General features: G+C 31.3%; 2 protein-coding genes across 2 annotated transcripts; one reads left to right on the top strand and one right to left on the bottom strand.

Annotated features, from left to right (window-relative positions):
• The first annotated feature begins 6,502 nt into the window (after positions 1-6,502).
• On the top strand, positions 6,503-13,745 carry LOC133689553 (pyruvate kinase 1, cytosolic). Its single transcript, XM_062109449.1, has 16 exons — positions 6,503-6,783; positions 6,894-6,990; positions 7,091-7,188; positions 7,288-7,443; positions 7,856-7,933; positions 8,189-8,320; positions 8,461-8,541; positions 8,670-8,741; positions 8,847-8,936; positions 9,761-9,905; positions 10,114-10,202; positions 11,520-11,615; positions 11,738-11,805; positions 11,941-12,040; positions 12,737-12,796; positions 13,345-13,745. Exons 1-16 carry the CDS (start codon positions 6,715-6,717, stop codon positions 13,495-13,497), a joined length of 1,584 nt encoding a protein of 527 aa, XP_061965433.1. The 5' UTR covers positions 6,503-6,714; the 3' UTR covers positions 13,498-13,745.
• A 1,973-nt stretch (positions 13,746-15,718) lies between these two features.
• LOC133688780 (stress response protein NST1) lies at positions 15,719-17,963 on the bottom strand. Its single transcript, XM_062108390.1, has 2 exons — positions 17,615-17,963; positions 15,719-17,379 (listed from the first exon to the last, which is right to left on the bottom strand). The coding sequence occupies exon 2, from the start codon at positions 17,373-17,375 to the stop codon at positions 15,867-15,869; it is 1,509 nt and encodes a 502-aa protein (XP_061964374.1). The 5' UTR covers positions 17,376-17,379; positions 17,615-17,963; the 3' UTR covers positions 15,719-15,866.
• Positions 17,964-24,334: the final 6,371 nt, after the last annotated feature.

Raw genomic sequence — 24,334 nt, 5'->3', positions numbered from 1 at the left:
TTACATATTTAATCATTAGGATTGGGAAGTTAAATTATTATAGTAATCTTTGGTTAATGTTCCGAAATAGAAAATTTGAGGATAGAAAATACAACATAAAATAGAAAATGTAAGCAGAATTGTGTTTGGTAATGGTATATAAAATAAAGTAATAGTCTCTTATCATGTTTGGTTGATACTAGACAAGATAAAATTTTAAAAAAGGTTTATTTTACCATTTATATATATTACCATCAAACTTATATAATCAAAAAAAATTAATTAGATATTATTTTAGGGAGTTAAACCGAAAAGATTGGGTTAATCCAATATATCGGCATCTCAATATTAAAAAAAATATTGTTATCTTGAAAAAAAATTTAAATCAAACTATATTTTTTATCAATTATCTAGATTGTTTTTAGTTTCGCCAAGTTAACCGGGTCATGTTAAGACAACTCTCACATGAGTTAGTGTTAAATTTAGTTTAGGCAAGGAGCTGGCTCAGAAGATTTCAAAGGTGACCCGTAGAGTCAGGTTTAAATAACAATACTAAATAGGTTCTTGTGTTCGAGATTTTTTTTTCACGTTCAATTTTTTTATCCAACTTGCAATGTAATGCGGGTCAATAAACTAGTATTTATAAAACCTCATAATATAAGTATTGTTCATTAATACATGAAAAAAAAATAGTTGTAGAAAACAAAACAAGGATATAAGTGTTTGTTTAGCATTGTGGCAGTTTTTATGATTGCACTTGAAAATATAAATTTAAGAAAAGTCATAAATTATGTTTTTATCTCAACCAAAATTTCAATAGAGAGTTTTCGATAAGACCTATGTAAAATTGTGGTGTTTGTTAAACTAAATTCCTTCAAAACTATGGTTAGGACAAAACACCATATCAATTACACCATCCCACACAACACTCGCAAAATGACCTTAAAAATCCAAAAGTTATGTGATGATTAAGAAATAACTAGTAATATAATTAGTAACATCATATTAATTACTTTCCTTTATATATCTATTTTAAAGAAATAAATATACATAAGGAGAGGAGAGAAAATCTAGGCAATGATATTCTTGGATTCTCTCCTTTATATGTCTTTTTTTTCCTTGAGATGGGCCTAAAAGAGTAACTTATATGATGCTACTAGTGCACTATAAATTTTCCCATGTTTAATGATATTTTTCTAATTACTAAAAGACATGTATTTACAATATAATTGCCTAATGCTTCACTATGGATTAGATCAAAGATTTTTTGAATGTAAAAGAAAATACAGACATCACTAATGTATTTTTCAGTAACAAGAAAATTTTTAATCATGAAATCAAAGTTCAATTATATTTAATAAAATAGATTAATGATTATTTGTTCTAACAAAATGTTAGAAAGTGATTTTAATGCTTACTAAGTCGCGAAACTGTGAAATTTAAGCAAGTTAAGATATTCGACCTTGTGTTGTGGAGAGTTTTTTAATTTTTTTTCACTTGATTATATGGCACTAATTTTATTTTTAAGAAGAGCAATAATTTAAATTCCATTGAAATAAACTAATTTAATAGTAAGTCTTCCTTTTCTTGTTAATATCTTTAATTTCAACAAAAAAATCAAACTTTTTGTTCTATATTATTTATTTAATAAAAATCAAAAGTAATAAGAAGACATACCCAAAAAAAATTTGGATGGTTTAGAATAAGGATAAAAAAGATATATCTTTAAGTAGAAATTTTTTATCTCATTAACGAGCCTTTTTAAAAGAAAATAATTTACCAAAATATTTATTTTTTATACAAAATTCTATTATTATTCTAAAAGCAAGTTTCCATTATATATATATATATAAACATTCTAATAGTTTTGATGGAAGAATATTAAAAAATACAAGAATAATACAATACTTACATGTTACTACAAAGAAATTTTTGGTAGTGCTATTATATTTGACCTAATAGATCAATTTTAAAATATTTCGACACCATTTCTTATCTAGTCTGAATTTTAAATAAAACTGCTTAAAGATTATCAAAGAGCTTGTAGTTTAAGATTATTTTATGATGTGATTTTATTTATGGTTACAATGAGAAAAGGCCTAAGAAATTTGCAAGTATATAATAGGCTTAGCTATCAATTACGCAAGGATTAGTAATACAAGTACATTCATTAAATTGCGATTAATACATTATATTTTTTTAAAGAAGGGAAAAAGGAAAAAAAAGGCTTAAACCTAGTTTTTACCTACAGTCACCACCCAATATTTCTTATGCTTTCTAGGTATTTTTTTTTTTAGAATCTATGTGATATTCTTGATTAATAAAAAAGGAAATAAAAAAGGCTTAAACCTAGTTTACAGTCTCAAATATTTTGGAGAATTTATTAAAAAAAATACACTAGGCTAATATAATGAATGTGGAAGACTTGGTTTAAAAAATGATATGGAATAAACTAATTAGAATATTTTTGAATTATTAGGAGCTTCATATATGTTATGAACTACACAAAATCATATATTTCATACTCAGATAGCAAATTGAGTATATTTTCCGGTAATCTAAGTAAGGATAATTGAAAAATAATTATTTATAATACTTAAATATTTAAGATACACGAGTCTTTATATGTAAAGTGTATGTATAAACTTTTTGACATGCTTAAAATGCATGCTAGGTTTCTGTGTTTGATCTTTATTGCAAGTTCATTTGATCATACAAAGTACATGATATATAAACTAAATAATTGTGATTTATAGTCTATTTTACAACTCACATTTAGCAATCAAGTTTTTATAATTTCTTTACTAGATTAACTTAATATAAAATTACATGATTATCTAAACTTATATTAAAACCAAACTTCAACAAATAACATTAACCAATATTAAGAGGTTTAAAAATATGATAACAGTTGTTTTTTAAAGTGCTTTCCGCTTAGAAATGTATTAAATATATATATTTTTTAAAAAATTACTTTTGACATCTATACATCAAAACATAAAAAATAAATTTAAATAAAAAAATAAATTTTTATAAAATGCTTTTTGAAATGTAGTTTCAAACGGCACCACGTTCCAATCGATACCTAAATCTTATTTAGTGAAGATTTTAAAAACCTACCCACATTACATAAAAAAAAACTAGCATATTAGTTCGTGCTCTGCAGCAGGTCAATATCAATTTTTATTTTAAATGTAAAAAATATATATAAAGAGTGTATGGGGTATTTTAACTGCCTCGGGTTTGGTTGCAGAGTCAGATCCATTCTTCTTAGATCTGGTTGCGAAGCCACACCCAATCTTCCTGGGTCTGGATACGGAGCCAGACCTAATTTTGAGATTTTATTTTTTAAAATTTATTTTTTATATCATCACATCAAAATAATATAAAAACTTCAAAAAAATATTAATTTGAAGTAAAGAAAAAAATAAACAATTTTCAAATTTTTAAGTGTATTTTTTGAAACACAAAAACAAACATGCTTTAAAAAAGAAATTCAACTCAACCTGAAATGAAAAAAAATTTATCATCACCCAACTTTTGTACAATATAAAAAAATCATATTAATTTATTTCCTTTTTATAGTATGAAAATAAATTTAATAAGAGAAAAGAAAAAAAATTAAAGAGGAAAAAAATAAAATTGAAAATATCTTAAAAGGAAAAAAATTAAAGGGAAAGAAATTAGCTATCAGTGTAATGAACGCTACTCTGCTATGCGGTATTCATGGTGCAACTATAGAAAATACTTTATTTGAAGATGGTGAGGGTGCAAATACATTATGTGCTTTTAACCTAACTCAAGCATTTTTACATTTGGAAAAAAAATTGTTATTGACCCGCTACAGAGTGCCGACCAATATGCTAATTATTATATTATTATATAGTAGTTATTTTATAAAAATATATTGAGATAATATATTTTTTATTTTTTAAAATTGATTTTTTATATAATCATATCGAAATAATATAAAAATATATAAAAAATTAATTTGAATTAAAATGAGTCTACATGCGGAGCCAGACCCAACAACTTTTTTTAGATTAAAACATAGAAAAAAACAACGTCTCCAGGTGCTATAATGTCGTCTACAGTGTAATTCACAATGCAATAAGTCTATGTCTACAGTACATGCACAATGTTTTTCTTCTGCCTTTTAAAGTATAGTATAATATATCTTGTAAATTTTTTTATATATATCATCACATCAAAATAATACTAAAACATAAAAAAATATTAATTTGAAGTAAAAAAAATAATTTTTAATTTTTTTAAAAGCATTTTTGAAACGCAAGAACAAATATGTTTTAATAAGAAAATTTAACCCAACCTGAAATAAAAAATATCATCACCCAGCTTTGATATAGTGGAAAAAGTCACATCAATTTATTTCCTTTTTATAGTATGAAAAAAAATTCAATAAGAGAAAAGAAAAAAAGTAAAGAGAAAAATAAAATAAAATTGGAAATATCTTAAAAGGAAAAAAAATTAAAGGGAAGGAAATTAGTTGTTTGTGTATTGGTTGCTGCTCTGTTATGCGTTATTCATGATGCAACTATATAAAATACTTTATTTGAAGATAATGATGGTGCAAATACATTCTGTGCTTTTAACCCAACTCAAAAAATTTTTATTTGAAAAAAAAAATATTATTGACCCACTATGGAGCACGAGCCAATATACTAGTTATTATATTATTATGCAATGAATGATTATTTTTTAAAATATTTTTTGAAAAATATATTGAGATAATATTTTTTTTATTTTTTAAAATTAATTTTTTATATCATCACATAAAAATAATACCAAAACATCAAAAAAATATTAATTTGAATTAAAATGAGTCTGGCTACTGAGCTAGACCCAATCTCCCTGGGGTTGGCTGCCCAACTAGACATACTAACATTTTGTTAAACTAAAACATGGAAAAGATAACGCTTTCAAGTGTTACAGTATCATTCATAAACACTCTATATTTATAATATAATTCATAGTATAATAAATTTATATTTATAGTACATGTATAATATTTTTATCGTTGTCTTTGAAAGTATAGTATAACAAATTCTCATGAACAGTGACTTCAAAATCAGAAAATCTAATAAGAGAATAAATATCTTTGACTATAAAAAACAACTTTTTAATTTTATGTAAATTCTTTCACAACATGCAATGGGCAGTTTTGTTCTGTGTGCCCCCTTTATGGAAAATGGATATGCACCGTACAATTCTTATGTTTTGACCAATTCTATCTCCTTTGTCGAGTCTTGCATTTCAAAGTATAATTTTTATATTTTAACCTATCATATCAAGTACAGAAATAAAATAAATTTAAAAACATAGTCTAAAGTGCACTTGTCCTCGATGGGACAGCAGTTGAAAATATCTTTATGTTTTTTAAAAATTAATTTTTTATATTTTTTATTATTTTAATATATTAATGTTAAAAATAAAAAAATATTATTTTAATATATATTTAAAAAAAAAACACATGAAAAAAAGAGAGCAAGTAACGCGCACTCCCGAGCGCTCAACAATAAGGCCGTATTTTTCTTAGAAAAAGGACAGCCCATGGATTTGACTCAAAACTCAAAGCACGCTTTTGCTCCTTTCATCGAGTGGTTAGGTACCCTTTCTCTTGCTTGCATTCCAACGTGCGCAACTCCCTTAAACCACGTGTAAACTACTTTTAAATACCACCAAAAACACGCCATCACATGCTCTACTAAACACGCGCACTCTACCCACCAATCAAATCCAGTGTGCATAACACGCGCTATTCACTTATGTAGGCATCCGTTTCCCCTCCTCCACGAAAGAAGTTGGTATTCCACGCACCGTCGCCCCGTCAAACTTCATGTATGCCCGCAGGGAAACAATGCCATGGGCGATCTAACCGTACATTTTCTTCACGTGTAATTCTATAAACCAATCAGTTTTTGTGCGATGGGAACCGGGTTTTTCCATCTCTCACAACTCACAAGCAGGATATAATAAAAGAGAAATAAGGGAAAATATCAGAGCACTCACCCAACAATATTCAGGCTATCAATACAGTCCTCAAACAACCAACTCTATCATTTGGATCCCCCATCTATATACATTTCCACAATCAGTCTCAGATCTTAGTTCTCAAAAATTCGAGAAAATGATAAATATTCTAATTTCCCCAAGTTGAAGGAGTAGAAATACTCATTTATTACTTTAAATTTGAAACAATCAGGGACAAACCAAAGCTTAAATGAAACAATTCTACTCTAGCCTCACCCGTGTGTTAAGTGGCAGGAAAAATTAGGTATTTTAAAAAATAAAGATTTGGAAAGTAAATATATATGACCAGCTCATGCAATGTCTAAACATTATTTCCAAGATTTATAAATAGAAGGATTTAATCGAGAACAGTTATAAAGATATGTAACCTACTTAAAAATCTCGAAAGTTGGGGGACTAATTTTATGTTGGCGGTGAAATAAATAAACAGCAGAACAAACGCGGCGTCGTCTATTAGTACTGCTTGCTAGAGCGGAAGAGGCATAATAATCAGAGTCATATTATTCTTAGAGCATATACATAGCAAGGGTCACCTCTTTTTTATTATAAAAAGTAAAACCACACAGTTCCTACCTTAGGCCGTCGATTCACTTCAAAAATCCCAAGGAACTCTTCTTTCTCTAAAGGTCTCTGAGTTTTGGTGTAAGGAGAATAGTGATTAATAATAATTTGGAAAGAAGAAAGATGCATTCAAATCACTTGCTTTTGGAGGAGCCTATAAGGATGGCTTCAATTCTGGAGCCTTCAAAATCTGTAAGCATCCCTTCATCCTCTTATTATTATTATTATTATTTGAATGAATCATGGCATGATCTGTAGTTTCATTATTGATTTATATTGATTTCGATTTATTTTTTTTGCAGAGTTTCTTTCCAGCAATGACGAAGATTGTAGGCACACTAGGTCCAAAATCTCGATCTGTTGAGGTTATTTCTGGCTGCCTCAAGGCTGGGATGTCCGGTAATACCTAGCCTTTTTTATTTATTTTTTATAAATTGTTATTATTATTTAGTTTTTTTGGTTAAAATGGATCTGATGGATTTGGGATTATTGGGGGCAGTGGCTAGGTTTGATTTTTCATGGGGTAACCCTGAGTATCACCAGGGGACTTTGGAGAATTTGAAGGCTGCTGTCAAGACCACCAAGAAGCTCTGTGCTGTACGTTTTTTTTCTTTATTCTTTTTTTTTTATATATGTAAAAAACATATTTATTACGCTTATTGTAATAGTAATGTTGAAACATTTTGTGTTGTTCAGGTCATGCTCGACACGGTGGGACCTGAGTTGCAGGTTGTTAATAAAAGTGGCAACCCCATTTCTCTTCTGGCAGATGGTTTTGTTATTCTGACACCAGATCAAGAACAGGAAGCTTCATCTAAAGTTCTCCCCATCAATTTTGATGGACTATCTAAGGTTTGCTTTATATTCGTTTTCACCTTTTCTTTTTTGGCTATGATACTGCCGGAATAATAATTGTTCTGTTCTTATAGTTGATGGAACTGTGACTGGGTCAGGATACTAATGCAAATGGCCGTTTTAAAAAACCAGATGAAACTTAGTCCTCTTTGATGCTTTAGTGAGTTTGAAATGTTTAATTCTGTTGAAATCTGGGTGGCCATGGGGCCAAACAAGAAGGTGGAACTTTGAATATAAAAAAATGTTTTTCTACTATTTACAATTGAAATTGATTTTTTTTTTGTCATCTGTTTATCTTATTTAAAATTAAGTGTGCGGGGTTTTCTTTTTTGATCAAAGGAATTGTGTGTTTATGTTATATATTTATTTTTTCCATACAATTTTTGTAACTATCAAATTGGTCTTGCAGGCAGTGAAGCATGGAGACACCATTTTTGTTGGCCAATACCTCTTCACTGGAAGTGAAACTACTTCTGTATGGCTGGAGGTAAGAGAAGTACATCTGTTGGTGGTCATTGATTATAGTCATCTGTCTAGTTCTTTCCTAGTGTAAATGTTATTTAATCCATTGTCTGAAGGGAAGTGGGATTCTTGCTTGCTTATTTATTGAATATTTCACAATGGTCTTAGCTTGTTTGGGTGATTTTATGAAGAATATGCCATCTCACACACAAGCATGTCTGGTTACAAAACTATGCTTGTACATGACTAGCTGAGATTTTCCTGGAATTGAATTGAGCAGGTTTCTGAGGTGAAGGGCAATGATGTGGTCTGTGTTATAAAGAACTCGGCAACTTTGGCTGGATCTTTATTCACTTTGCATGCCTCCCAAATTCGTATTGAACTTCCTACTCTTTCAGATAAAGATAAGGAGGTCAGTCCTGGACCTAACTTCTTCAATTTAACATTGGATGTCATGTAATATTTATCCCTTTTCTTTTATGAGTTTATTTGGTCTGCCTCATGTCTTTCTATCAAGTTTCATACCTGGTTTTTTTCCTGTTTTGATTCCAGGTTATAAGTACTTGGGGAGTTCAAAACAAAATTGACTTCCTCTCATTGTCGTATACCCGGCATGCAGAAGATGTACGCAATGTAAGTATTTTCATGATTCAATGCCCTTTTGATGCATCCTGGCTTGTATAATCAGTCATCTTGCTGTATTTTGTAATGGAACTATTTTTTATAACTTCAGTAAGAGTCTTATTTGCACTGTAATGCAGGCCCGTGAGTACCTATCTAAGCTGGGTGATCTATATCAGACTCAAATTTTTGCCAAGATTGAGAATATAGAGGTTTTTAGCATATACCTTTATCTCATAACTCAACTGATTTTGTATTGGCCCAAACCAAATGTAATGCTAGTTTAGTGTACTTATTTAAATCTTTCTTTCTTTCAGGGTTTAACTCATTTTGATGAGATATTACAAGAAGCTGACGGTATTATCCTTTCCAGAGGAAATTTGGGCATAGATCTCCCACCAGAGAAGGTCAGTTCTAAGTTTAATGAAGCAGTCTTTCTACATATAGCATAAAGTTCTTGTGCATTGGATTCATTGGCTATTTAAGGTCTAATATGTCTAGATCTGCATATGCTTGCCTTTTCTTGCAACTACTGTGTTTTATTATGATACATCTCAGGCACTCCATCTGAGAAGGTCAGTTTGGATAGCCTATACTTGTCTCTGTTGATGTCTTCTGCTATGTTTTACTTAACTCAGGCATTTTAATGATGTTATAGAAGATTGGTAAAGCTACAACATCCTCAATGCAGACAACGTATAATGAATAATCTGTTCCACATATCTAAAGTAGTATCATGTGTGTTTTCCAGACGAATAGAATGCTGATTATAGGTTATTAGATTTTGGAATTTTTTATCTCACTAACAAATTCTTAGTTTGTTCTTCAAATTTGAAATCTTGTAATCATCTTCCATTTGTTAAAGCCAAGCTTTAAAAGCCATTCTTTAGCTTGGGAACAACTTGATGACCAAAGCTTTAGTTTTCCCCGTTCAATGGAAAGGACAACTGATTTAAAAGAAAAGGAGAACTTTGCAAGATGTTCAAAAAGTCTTTCTTTGACTGCCAATGAACGTGATTCAAAGAGGTTTCAAATTGTATCTCAGGGATGGCATGTCGTGCATCCTATGATATGCTACTTATAATAGTTACTTGTATGCTCCTTGCTATATATGCCAATTTGTTACACTGGCCTTCGTTGGGAATAAATGCCTTATACTTGGTTAGAGGGTAGTGCCAAGAAAATGGTGTTGGTAGAGACCCCCAACTAATTTACCTCTTTGCATTTGCAGGTGTTCTTATTTCAGAAGGCTGCCCTTTACAAGTGCAACATGGCTGGCAAGCCTGCAGTGGTCACTCGTGTTGTGGATAGTATGACTGACAACTTAAGACCAACTCGTGCAGAAGCAACTGATGTTGCTAATGCTGTGTTGGATGGTGGGTTATTATCTTGAAATGTTCTGATACCCAATCTTATGTTTCCGTATTACATAATTCCCATGATATAAGTTAGTGGACCGAGTCTTTGTATTGATAACAACTATATTTCGTTATATTCACTGTATAGTTTTTATAGGATTGGCTATAACATGGAAAATTTGTGCCTTAGTTTTTTCTTTTTTAATTCCTTTTATATCTGTTGCAGGAAGTGATGCGATTCTTCTTGGTGCTGAGACTCTTCGTGGGCTGTACCCTATAGAAACCATTTCCACTGTTGGTAAAATCTGTGCTGAGGTAATTTTTTTTAAGACCGCTATCATAACTTGGTTAAATTCTGGATGCAAGTTGCAATTTAAGAAGTGAGAGGTTTTGAACGAGTGCCTCTCGTGGACAAAGTTCTATAATAGCTAGTATGCCCTGAGGCCAAAATCCAATTTCATCTTTTTTTAAGATATAATCTCTTTAGATGTATTTATTCCTTTGAATGGTATTTTATTGCTTTAAATTTCTGAACTATATGGTCTCTTTCCCTTATACTTCTTTGTTAATGGACTTTATAAAACATTATTGTGTTTGCACTTGCTGCTTAGAAGACGAGTTGATCCTGCTATGATTATTTAGTCTTTTTGCACAACAACTTGAATTATTTGCTTTGTTCCTCATGGAGTTCATTACTTTTCTAGACTTTCGTTCTGTGTTTGTTTGTGTGTGTGATTATTTTTTATGAACTCTTGTTGTGTGTATTTGATGCCTTGAATATATATTTTATCGGCTTAGATATTGTGAGGGTTTCAACTTCAAGACCTATTTTATTTGGAGTTCGCATTTGTGATTTCTTGAAACTTGACATGCCCACCAGTGTTGTCAAAGGCTAAAGGCGCCAAGCTTGTAAAATGCCCGAGGCGCCAAGTGCTCGCATGAATGAACCAAGGCAATATGCTATAGATTAAAAAAAAACATGTATAATATTATATTATTTAAATCTAAAATATATATATCTTTCCAATTAAGATTAGATCATTAGAAAATCAAAAGAAAATATAAAATACCATAACATAGTTGTATCTGTGTTTCTCTTCAAGTGTTGTTCCTTGACTGTATGTCTCCTATTTTAATGGTTTTTTATTCTTTTTTACCCTAATCTTTGTTTTTTACAAAAATACTCCTAAATTGTTTCTTGTAGTAAATTAAAAAATGGACAGATAGGTCTAAACATAAATCAGTTAAAAAGAAAAATCCAACAAAAAAGAAGTATCTCAAGCAGGTGCTTGCTTCAACACTTGATGCCCGCTGAGGTGCTTGCCTAGGCAGTGTTTCATTGAAATTCATTGCTTGAGGCTAATAAAGGAAGGCGTGCACCTCAGTGCCTCTTGACATCACTGATACCTACATAGCCTTGATCTGGTTTTATAGTAATGATGTTCTGCTCTATATATCAACACAAAATATTGAATAAGAGTATGCTTGCAACTTTTATCCTGTAATCTAATTATTTCTTTCAGTGCTTGAATCTTGATACTTGACCAAAGCAGAAAAAAATTATTCAGTTATTGTTCGATTTCTTACTTTGTTCCTTTTAGCTTTTTTCATCCTCTGTAATGTCCAATCCAGGCAGAGAAGGTTTTCAATCAAGACTTGTATTTCAAGAAAACTGTCAAATATGTTGGAGAGCCAATGACCCACCTTGAATCCATTGCTTCATCTGCGGTATTGCTGCTTTCACAACCTTTTTTCTTTAATGACTTCATCATGAGAACAGTCTGTAGGTTTTGTTGAAGCATTTCCATGTTTCCGATTGCATTTCTTATCGGTATTTTCCAATTAACTAGGTACGAGCAGCCATCAAGGTGAAGTCATCCGTCATTATATGCTTCACTTCTTCAGGAAGGGCTGCAAGGTATCTTTCTATTTATGCATCTTTGTTTTCTAGTGTGCCAATTGATTTAGCAAAGCATCAGTTTAGAATTTATATCAGATATAGAATTTCATATCATCTATTGAGTGTGAAATGCTTAATACATTACAATTGCAGATTGATTGCCAAGTATAGGCCAACAATGCCAGTTCTGTCTGTTGTCATCCCTCGACTTAAGACAAATCAATTGAAATGGAGCTTTAGTGGGGCCTTTGAGGTATGTTCTTGATTCAAATTTACTTTTTTCGCTTAACGAAGGTTGTTGGGGTTATATTTCTATGAAATGCTTTTCAACCCTCAATAATTTCCCCAAATTCATTTCTGGACATGACAAGAAATCCCTGAAAATATGGCCACTCAATTCATGACTTGTAAAAAAAATTGAAAGGGATGGTGGCTGCCTGATATCGTACTAAACATATGGATTGATTTCCTGAAACAACCTGTCAATAATTATAGCAATAGCCTGTCAGCTTCTTTCCCCCCCTCTCTGGCATGTTAAATGAAAAGTTGAATTTCACATTGCTTATGACATCTTGTACTAATTAAGCCTTGTGCACTTTGGTTTCTCTTATTAGCTTCAACTCATTTAGATGGATTTAAAGCACAGGATTGTTTTCCTTCTTTTGTCAGGACCAACTACAATCCTCCTTATTTTAATTATATGGAGGAGATAGTATTCCCTTGATGTGATTCACTGTAGTAGCCATTTTGGAATATGAAATCAAGGATTTTTGTTTAACCACTTTGTGTTTTGTTCCATTATGAAATGTCAATTGTGCTTTGCCTGTTTCCAACTGATTTGGAAAATCTAGAGTTTTATTATACTCTGCAATTTATTTATGTATTTTTTACTTGCATGCTCTTGACATTAAAGTTAACGAAACTTTGTTATCTTCATATCAATGTCCAGGCAAGGCAATCGCTCATTGTCAGAGGTCTCTTTCCTATGCTTGCTGATCCGCGACATCCTGTAAGTACCTTTTTTCATTAATTCTGACTTGGTCACTTTGGTTTGCTTGAGGAGTAGAGGATATATTTGTCTTCATGTTCAGGTTTTGCTCCACGTGCATGAAAAACATTTAATGTGTCTTTTGTAGATTGTAACTATAGTGGCTAGCATAGGTTGACTACTTATGGCTTGGCTAGGACTGATCATGTTATTGTGTTTGATCATCTATTTCACAATATAAGAGCTAGGATAATCTAATACGTTGGGGCCAGGGTGGGATTTCCATTCCCAGTCCTTGGTGTGAATAAATGAAACCAGATTAGGGTTTTACTTGTGGCATGTGCTGTTCCTGGCATAATCTTTTTATAACCTGGTATTGGCTCTGGATTGAGAGTACTACCACAGTATGTTGAACAGATAGATTCTAATGTGACCTCTGTCTAGGTTCAAACCTTGCAGACCCTAGTCCTTCATGTCATGTCATTAGAACAATGCAGTTCACAAACAGATTTGTCTTTTTTGGGGGGGTAGCGTTCATTGAATAACGGTTTCCTACATGACTCCTGCAGGCGGAATCTACAAGTGCTACGAATGAGTCCATTCTAAAGGTTGCTCTTGATCACGGAAAAGCTTCCGGAGTAATAAAGTCGCATGACAGGGTAGTTATTTGCCAAAAAGTTGGGGATGCATCTGTGGTCAAGATTATTGAGCTTGAGGATTAAAATGTGTTAAGCCCCAAAAATTTTTGTGCCTTTCGTTCCTACTCTTAATTATGAAAGCAGGTGGTGAATTCAGCTCCTGGCACCTGTGAGCTGTATCCATCCCTCCAGGTTTTATGACCAGCAGCTTGTTTTGGTGTTCGAACGGTGACAATAACTTGTGTTCACACCTGAAATGAATGTCGTGGAAACTTATATCCATCTTTCCTACTTTTACTTTATTATCAAAGGCCATTTGCTTCCCGCTTGAACAGCTGATTCTAGAAATTTATGTCCAAAATGAAATGCTATGCGTTTTGAGCTTGGCCTTTTGCTTCTCACTCCAGCGGATCTACGAATTATAGTAGTCCAAATATATATATATATATATAGCCATCGAATTCAACTTCATCCTGGAAGCCACTGCGTCGAGTATTCGTAATGCTGCTGATGCCTTTGGGGTCTTGTCCCAAAAATTTAGAAAGTAACCGTTCTGTTTTCTCCCCTTCAATTACTATGGAAAACTTTAAGACCCGACCGCCAGAATGGAATCGATCCTTGTGCCCTCCCTCTGTTCATGGAGGTGAACCATCTCTTCTATAAAGAAATAACAGTAACATATAAATTTTCATGGACGTCTGCGCCTGTGTCCTAAAAAATGGATCTGACTTCTAAACAGGCGAATGTGGGTTTGAGTCTTCACCAGGCGTAACATTTACTTGCACCTTTAGATTAGATTTGCTTTCACAAACTCCCTTCCAAGGATGCAATGCAGGAAACCACTGCTCCTCGTATCCTACATCAAAGCCTGAGCCTCAGGCAGGGTCTCAAGACCTCTTTCAAAATTCAAAATTAAACATTAATTTTGTAGGCTTTGCTAATAGGGACTGTAATTGCACAAGATTTTACCCATGGACCAGAAGTTGGAACCTTAGCTAGCGTGGGAGTCTTTCTTGCCCAGCAACTGGTCTATAATGCATGAAGCACGGCAGAGGGAATGGCCATGGGACCTCTCCTGCTAAGGAAGCTTTTCAAGTCTCTGGCCATCTCTCACTCCGGTGGCAAAGCAAGAATTTTTTAAATGTAAAAGTAAATTATTAATAAATATTTAATATTATGTATTATGTAGATATGCATTATATAGATAAATTAATTTGAAATATATATAGTAACTCATATCAAACAAAATTAATTTAAGAATATTTTTAAATATCATTTATCTATTTTTAGTTTAAGGTGGTTCAAAGCTTGTGTTTTCTAAACTTTCAAGAATTAGTGAAGTTCTTGGCAACAATTCTATGCTAACATACGGTAGAGAGTAGCAAAAATAATAACTTAAAAGGATTGTCATGACAAATTAATGTTGTTATCGTTGACTTATTGTTTTTTATAGGTGGGTTAAACATAAATATTAAATTTTTTTTATTTTATTGTGTCCTTAATTTTTTGAGTTGTTATATACTTTATTTTTAATCACTAGTAAGTTCATCATCTTCTATTTTCAATATGAACTTCATAGTAAAATTCTTATCAATTCATCAAAACCCATTTTATTTCATTTCATATCCATATGCATATAATATTACCCATATACATATTAATTCAACAAACTCTTAAATTATTATAAATCCTAAACATTTTCAATAACTAATTGTAAAGGAATAAAATTAAAATTAACTGATGGAACAAATAGAAAAGATGAAGAAAATTTATCTACAGTATAAAGTATAAAAAGTTATTTGTTTGACTAATTAATAATTTAGGACTTGAAAGAAAAATTTTACAAATAAAAAAGAGACAGAATAGCGGTTTGAAAGAAAAAAGAAAGATTTTTGGTTAATTAATAGAAAAAAAATAAAAAAAAATTAATGAAATATACTGGACATATATATTATATTATGCTGCAATTTAACGATACCTAACTTAGGTTAATTAATAACCAGAAAAAAAAATCTGCTAAATATTATTAATATTCTAATATAAAAGGAATTAAAAAAAACTTAAAGAGGCAATTGCCCCTCGTGTCCCCACGTCTCATGACCCTACGTGGCCCCGCCACTCCTCACTCCCGCGCTTCAGCAGTAGAGGTGGCTCTTACTTGTCTATCCAATATTTCTCATCTATAACACCCATCTGTAGCTTTATCCCCAAGCACTTTCAGAGTTTTAATTAGCAGGAATTGAACATGTAGCGAGAGTGGCACTCTCAAGTGATTAGACATTATCTTGAGAAGAAAAAAAATGCATTCAAGAGAAACAAACTCTCCGAGTTCATATATTATTAATTTGTACAGAAATGGTAGCAAATTATATGGAATAAACCTAAAAGAACAACAAAAAAAATGCCATTCCTATCTATCAAAACTATCTAGAATTAGTCTGTTATAGTACATTTCATCCAGCAATGGAAGAAGGATCACTCCGCTTGTTTGAAGGCAGTTGTTGCTGTTGATGTGTAGTATCAAGCAACTCAAGCTCTTTCTTCCTTACAGTCAGTACCATTCTCTCATTTTCAAGCCTTCTTCTCTCATTCTCTAGCTTAGCCCTCTCCATTTCCCTCTCTTTCTTGCTACTGAATCTCACCCACTTCAACCTTTGCTTTTCAAGCTCAAATGCCTGGCACTGGTAGTTCACTTGCTGTTCCTCTAATTGCACCAACTTCAGCTTCATCCACTGATTCTTCTCCCATGAACTCTTTGCTCCATCTCGGAGCACGTTCATTATTTCCCCATTCAATTGCTGCATCAAAGATGATGTTGCTGAAAACACTTCCTTTCTTGGCCTCTTCCGTGATGATTTCTCGTCATGGTCATCTTCATCTCCATGCCCATGCCCGTTTTGATGCCTTGAATTGCCTTCTACTGCCTCATCCTCATTCTCTTCATAATCCTCATCATCATCGTCTCTTTCATCATCATCATCCTCTTCCTCCTCATCCTCCACATAATCATCTTCATCTTCCTCGCTTTCGTCGTGGTCATCCTCTTCATTTCTTGCCAATTTTGCCATTTTTGACCCTTCTGTTTCGGTCCTCGAATTGGTTACAACTTGAGCGTTTTCAGTTGAATGAGAACACCTTTGGTATTGCTGTTGCTGTTGCTGTTGCTGTTGCTGTTGTGTTGCTTGTTGGTGCTGAGCATGAGATGGGTCTGTAGCCATCTCTGGTGAGTTATTAATACCAGAGGCAACCCCAGCATGGCCACAGCTATTATGATAAGCACACATTTCTCTGAAAAACAAGTGCTTGGAATTGAGCAATTTTCTCACTTCATCCTTCATTTTCGGTGACAAATCCATAGTATCAAGCAAGCTTTGATTCTCCACAACCCTGCAGGCAGTCCCCTTTCCAAGGATATCATTAACCCTCTTATACCTCTTGTTCAAGTCATTGAATTTATCCTCACATTGTTGTGGAGACACATAAAACCCTTTCTCCATCATTGCCCGAGAAACTGATTTCCATTTCCCTTTCTTCTGTGCCAGGCCACCGGGCTTTTTCTTGCCTAAAGGATCACTCACTTCAGACCCAACCTCATCACCAATGTAAAAAACTGCCATTATAAGTAGCCTAACCATATTATCAGTCCACTTCATTCTTTGCCACGGAGAAATTTTTCTTTTTCCATCAGTGGTGCTGTCATCTCCAGTGAAAGAAGGCTCATCTTCATTACTCAATGGTGATAATTGTTTAGGCTTTGTGGAGGCAAAAGGATAGGCATGCTTGGCAGATTGCTGGGAGTGTTGGTGGTGATCAGATTCATGGTGGGCATAAGCTACAATCTGGGGATGCTGCAAGTGGTGAGGGTTTTGTGGGTTTTGTTGTTGGTGTAGTGGCAATTCTAGTCCTAGTATTCCTGATCCCATGCCTGGAAATATCCCACCACCTAAATCATTGTGTTCCATCAACCTAACAAAAAATACTTAATTACCTTATCCACTATCAATGAGAGAATTTTGTCATCAGCTACTTTTCTAAAACTTTCTATTGGATTCAAGATTTTAGGAATAAACCCAGTTGAGATTCTAATGCGTCAGATACCCAACGTTGGGACGTTATAAGACAATAGAGCATCCAATTCTAAGCATAATTGGGTGGCAGAAATGAAGATGTTAAAAAAAGAAGAAAAGAAACAAAAGCATACCCAGTGGCAGCAGGAGAACTGAAGCTTAGAACAAAAACCACTAAAGATGATTGCTCAAAGCACCAAGAGCTGAAAGATTGAAGCTGAAACGTAATATCAGGTTCTGCAAAGCAACTTCTTTAATGCCCAGAAAAATTTAAGTGCCCATTCAACCTTTGCAGGGAAATCATAATGGAAAGACAGGGAGAAGCTGAGAGAGAGAGAGAGGTGAGATGACGGATATGGCAAGAGAATACAGAGTGAAAGTGAAGGATAAAAAGAGGGTGGAGACAGAATAAAATAAAGCAGAATACAGAGAGCGTAGCAGCCGGTTTTACTGCAACAGGTTTTGTTGTTGTGTTTGACAGAAAACTGCCCATGGTTTTGGCTGTAACACCGCCTTTTCTAAGGAAAAGATCCACAGGTATTTTTTTTTAATTATTATTATTTATTGAAAACTGGTTGGAAGTTAAAAACCCACCTACAGCATGACATTATTAATCAAAATTTGAAATACAAATACAAAACATAAGAAAAGAAATAGGTGTTGCAAGTACAGGCCTAGAGGGCCCTGTGGCCATTTACGCCTCAAATACCATGATGTAAATTTAAGAGATTATTTTTAAAAATATTTTTATTTTAAAATATATTTTTTAAAATTTTATTTATTGATATTAATATAGAAGTTGCACATTAATCAAAATTAAATTTTTTTAAAATTTATTTATTAAAAAAAATCAATTTTTTTAGAAATCACCGGCGTCTTATCTGAAAATTTATGACAAATAATTTATTTATAGACTCCCAACACACTACATATATTAGAACTAATAACACTATTTATTTGTGACTAGATAAATGATTTGTTGTTCTAGTTTCAATTTAATTTTTAATTTTAATCACCCATGAGAAAATGTAAATAATTGTAATCAATAATTAGTTTTATAAAAACCCTACATATTATTCCAACATTATTCATTTGTTACTAAATGAATACTTTGTTTATATATGATAACTAATGCTTTGTTTTTTCTTATTTTTTTAGAAACTAAATTATCAGTTCAGTTACCAAAATAATTATTTTCAATTAGATTGAAATTACTCTTCTCATTTTCTTATATAAATGATAAGAGAGATACGATATGTATAATACTAATCCTCACTAACTTAAGATGTTAATTATATAGGAAAACCAATGACCTAATAATCATAAAATTAACTTTAAAATCCTATACAGGAAATTAGAAAATCTCAACATTTCATTTTAAGTTTGTGCACAAATATCATACATGGCTAACTTGTCTAAAAACTTTAAAAACACTTGACTGAAACTATTTTTGTGAAAATATCAATCAGTTGATTCTCAAATTTGATTCTAAAGAACTCCACAATTTTGTTTTCAACTTCTCTTTAATAAAGAATCTATTTATCTCTACATGTTTTGAACGACTATATAGAACTAAATTAAAAAAAAATAACATATGCTGCTTTATTGTCGTAGTATAGTTGAATTGGTTGTCAGGATGAAAAACCCAAATCCTGTAACAGAAGTCTTAACCACAATGCTTTACAAAATCCAAGTGTTATGCCTCGGAACTCAGCTTTTGCACTTGAGGTAGCAACAACACCTTGTTTTCTAGCCTCTCCATGTAACGAGATTGCCATATACAAAGGTGAAGTGACTAAAAGTAGATAGTTTGTCATCTATCACTCTAGCCTAGTCATCATTGATATATGCATCTATGCTTTGACAATATGCATTTTTAGTGAATAAAATTCCCTGGAAAAATCATTCTATTAGCTTGCATAAGCTCTTGTTGTTGATACAACTAGCGTTTTCTTTGTGCGTTTATAACATTTGGCTATTATCTTGGAATATAAAAAACATATATAGTGTTAACAAAACGAATATGTTTCCATATACTTTCTCTTTTAAGAACATAGAAAGTCACTTCAATACTGTCATATAGATAACTTTATTTTATGTCTTCTTCTTCGTCTCTTCAATTAAACATGTTTCTATATTTTTTGTATTTATCCCTTTTATCCATGGACATTAACAAAACACAACCTCTATCTTGTTCATTTCTCATCCTTTGCGTAAACACACATACACAGACACATCCTTACACACTATGTTATTTCGGATTTGAGCTTGGAAAATTGTTTTTTGTTAGATTGCTATAAGGTTCTTGAGGTGTTAAAAAATCATTTGGACATTTTATTAATGCTTAATTAAAAATCATTTTTACTAGTTGAAAAAATAAAAAATACAGGGACCTAATATGATATTATAACTAAATCAAGGGTTTTTGTTTTTATTTGTACTCTTCAAATCTCGTCTTATGAAAAATAAATATTTTCAGAATTGTTTCAATTTTCAATTTAGTCTCTTTGATTTTTGTAATTTTTGTTTTGATATAAAATTTATTTTGTTTATTTTTTAGTTGTTGGTTTGAGAGAGGAAAAAGAGTCGCTAAGAAATAATGAAGGAGAGAAAAAGTTGATTATTGATGAAATTCTAAAGTCGAAACAAGCCATTTTTAATGGTAACGGATTCCATTTAATGAAATGAGTTCCATAGATGTTTTTTTATGCTTTTCCTTGCCAAACAAAAAAGATCAGGATTGAGAAAGAATTTTGTTTTCAATTTTGTTTTTTTGTATTTTTGGATAATTTTAAGGTATTTTAGGTTAGTAGATTGGTTTGTCAAGGTTATAAAGGTGTTTATTAGGTTGTTTTTGCTGAAAATAGATTGAAAAATAGTTTTTTTTCATCCAAAAAACCTGAGCTCAATTTTCCAACAACCTTTGTGGTGGTAAAAAAATAGACAAGCAGATGACGCGTTGTTTATTTTATTAAAAAAATGAAAAAATAATAATTAAGACCTAACATGTAGGCCTAACCTTGCTGAACCACGCACACTAGCTTTGTTTTCCTCTTTTGCTACATGCACAGGGCCAAGATCCATTGTCCACTTTTTCTAACTCTTTTTTATGTTTTTTTCAAAAAAATATTTTTTTTCATTGAAATACACTGTCAAAAAAAGTTCTTGTTCAATTTTTCCATGATTCTTAAATAATATTAAAATAATTTTTTTAAATTATCATAAAATTACAATGATTATTTAAAAGTTTGAAAATATTACTAATACTCCCTTTAGTATCTAAAATGTCTTTAATGTTAGGGGGATGGTTTTAAAAGTATTTTGGATATAAAAAAAGGGTTTTTGTAATTTTTAATTAAATAAGAGAAGATTTATATCAAGTTTTTTAAAAATTTAGATGATCCATGTAATTTTTTAATACTTCATAGATATTTTTATAAATTATTCATTTTAATAATGACAAGTGATCAAAAGATTTACATGAATATTTGTATAGAATAATTATTTATTTTGATTATTTTATTCCTTACATGATGTGTGTGTGTGTGTATTAACATGCAATAAAAGACCTTGACATTTCACCACATCAATAAAAAGTGATATGCTAAGGCCTTTTTACTTTGATTCTAAATTTTTGATGGACTCTTTTTTTTTTTAATTTTAAACTTGCTTTAAAAAATATATATATTCTTCGGCATTAGGTTTACTAGGTATTATACATTATAATTTGTTTTGATTTACTTTATATGAAGTTATCTTGATCTCATGACCCATGTCATAAATTTTACGGGTTAGCTTTATTAACACGGGTAATTTTTTTTAATTAGTTTTTTTTCTCAACTTTATACTTCAACATTAGATTGATTATAAATTGAGTTTCATATTTTTTTTATGTGTTTTCTATGAGGTTACCACGGGCTTATGAACTAAGTCGCAAGTTTTGTTTGGTAGACAGGTTGACTCGGTTTTTTGTCTTTTTTTATTGATTTTTTTTAATTTTATCCTTAAATATTGGGTTGATTGAGAATTATATTTTATAATTTTATTCAATTTTATTTTATAGAATTATCCCAGTCACCTTACTATAGTTTGATAGGTTAATGTAGGTTGAATTAAGTATAAGTTGATTGAGAATTGGACTTTATAATCTTTTTTATTTTCTTTATGTGGGGTTATTATGGTCTTATTACAAGGGTCCGATGTTAGGTTGGTTGACTTGGAATTTTTTTAGTCTTTTTTATTGAATTTTTTTCAATTTCATCCTTCAACATTGGATTCATTGAGAATTAGACTTCATAATTTGTCTATGGCTCCGTTTGTTTGCAGAAAAATTGTTTCCTTTTGGAAAGTGAATTCCGGGGAAAATAAATTCCTGGAAAGTGAATTCCGGAAAAGTATTTTCCGATGTTTGGTAGTGTTATGGAAAATGAACTGGAAAACACTTTCCAGTGTTTGGTTATGTTATGGAAAATAAACTGGAAAATAAATTATTAATAAATTATTTTTTTTTCAAGTTTATCTAATATATATAAAATATTTAATATAAATATTTAATCACTTACAATAAAAGAATGAAATCTAAAAAGTATAATGATGAATTTTTTTTATTATAATATATATTCATACATAGCTTATTTTATAAAATATAACTATATAAGTCATATCATATTATATAGAAATAAGCTTGCGAAATATTTTTTTAAGTAAAACCTATTACTATATTTTTTTGAATTTTAAAAGCTTAAAATAAGTTTGTTTTTTCAAATTTATCCATATGTAACAAATATAATCAAATACTAATCATGAATTAATCAAAGTAAAATAAAACAAGCACATCTATAAATATAGCAAAATAAAACAATAATTGTGGAAAAAAAATACATGCTTTTTAGTGTTATCAACGTTTTTATATTTTATTATGTTAATTCCTCTTATTAAACTTCCTCTCGGTCTCGGGTCCCCTGTAATCCTCATCTAATTCCCCTTCCCCCGGTTTCTCCCTTCCCCTTCCCCTTCCCCTGTTCGGTTTTAGTTTCTCTCTTCCCCTTCCCCTTTCCCTGTTCAGTTTCGGTTTCTCTCTTCCCCTTCCCCTTCCCCTTCCCGCTCCTCCTTCCCAGTTCTTCTCCCTCTCTCCCCCGACTACTTCTACTGGGACTTGAAAAAAAAAAAGAGCAAGGGTTGATTACTTCCTTGATATGGTGGCTAGTTCCAGTTCTACACATTGCCTCTCTCTCTCTCTTTAAGCTTCCACCCGGGATATGGTGGCTGGATCCGGGGACGGGGAAACCGGGTAGGGAATGCTTTTTGCTGGGGAAGTTTGGCCAGTTTGCTTGATTGATTCACAGTAATCTTCAGGGTAGGGATTTTGCTTTGATTTGTGGTTTGTTTGGTTCTACCGGTTCTGCAGGATGTGAGTGAGGAAGAATGGAAAACATGTGTGTTTTTATGGCTTGCTTTGTGAATTTGGGTTGTTTTGAACACAATGAATGTGACGAGGAAAGATGAAGCAAACTGTGTTATGTTATGGGAAAAATATGACAGGCAACAGATTTATTAAGAAGATGAAGAATTTATGTTATGAGAAAAATATGTATAATGAAAGAAAAGGAAAGTGTTTTCCGGTTCTTATCAAAAGGAAAACACTTTCCTTTATTAAAGTTGTGTTTTCTGTGTTGACTGGAATTAAGTTTCCGTTGACTAGTTTTCCATGTTGTTGCCAAACATAGAAAAATAAGGAAAGTGAATTCCAGGAATTCACTTTCCTGCAATCAAACACGCCCTATATTTGCATTATATGAGGTTATCCTGGTCTCGTGACTCAGGTCACAAGTTTAGTCGATTGACTCAGGTGCTTTTTTATGTCCTTTTTTAATTGCTTTTTCTAAAAAATTTCATCCTTAAATATTTTGTTAATTGGTAATTGAGTTTCATAATTTATCTTTATTTACTTTTCATAAGGTTATCCCAGTCTAATGATCAAGGTTTGGTAGGTAAACCCTGGTTAACTCAACTTATTTTTTAGTTGAAGTTTGTTCTCAATCTCATCATTCAATATTAGGTTGGTTGATAATTGGGTTTAATATTTTTTTTTTAATTGTTTTCTATAGAGTTATCAAGGTCTTATGACGTTGATAATGAATTTGGCTAGTTGGTGAGTTGATTCAAATTGATCTAATATATTGTCGTTTTAATATTTAAAAAATTATCATCTTGATTTTTTTTAGTCAAACTATTTTTTTTATTAACCGTCCAGGTTATCTTGGACTTACCAACTCGACTAGATCACATTATATCAATCCCAATATAGTTTAATTTTTTTCTATTAAAAAACACATTAACAAAATCTAAATGCTTTTTTACAACTATTTATTTTATTCAACTCACAGTATATCACGGACATATATATATATATATATATATATATATATATATATATATATATATATATATATATCACAGAAAGAGAGAGAGAGAGAGAGCATTTATACCTTCTTTTTTTAATTTGAAAACTTGAACTAATTTTTTTTCTCTAATTAAGATGCATGAATTCATAAGTTTTAGAGTATATTTAGAAATGTGATAACGGTTATAATTTAAAGTGTTTCTTATTTATAAATATATCAAAATTTAGTCAAGTATTTTCATAAATATATATTTCAAATCAGCTCACCTGTTAATTATCTCCGATACAAATGGACCCGTATGGATAAAATAAATATATATTTTTAATTTTCAAAACTTTTAAATTTTCTTAAATGGGATTGAATTATGATAGATTATATGTTTCATTGAATTGTAGATAAGTTGATAAATTTAGTATATTTTTAGAAATAAATTAATTTATTATGAATTTG

This window comes from Populus nigra, chromosome 3 (assembly GCF_951802175.1).
Source record: "Populus nigra chromosome 3, ddPopNigr1.1, whole genome shotgun sequence".
NCBI lineage: Eukaryota > Viridiplantae > Streptophyta > Magnoliopsida > Malpighiales > Salicaceae > Populus > Populus nigra.
The sequence above is the reverse complement of the archived record's forward strand: the minus strand, read 5'-3'. Positions and strand labels throughout refer to the sequence as shown.

Excerpts from the sequence above, each read along its gene's own strand:
- LOC133688780 (XM_062108390.1), bottom strand. The coding sequence starts at position 17,375 with ATGGAACACAATGATTTAGGTGGTGGGATATTTCCAGGCATGGGATCA.
- LOC133689553 (XM_062109449.1), top strand. The coding sequence starts at position 6,715 with ATGCATTCAAATCACTTGCTTTTGGAGGAGCCTATAAGGATGGCTTCA. Across the intron at positions 7,189-7,287 it reads CCACCAAGAAGCTCTGTGCT|GTCATGCTCGACACGGTGGG; the intron begins GTACGTTTTTTT and ends TGTGTTGTTCAG. Across the intron at positions 7,444-7,855 it reads ATTTTGATGGACTATCTAAG|GCAGTGAAGCATGGAGACAC; the intron begins GTTTGCTTTATA and ends TTGGTCTTGCAG.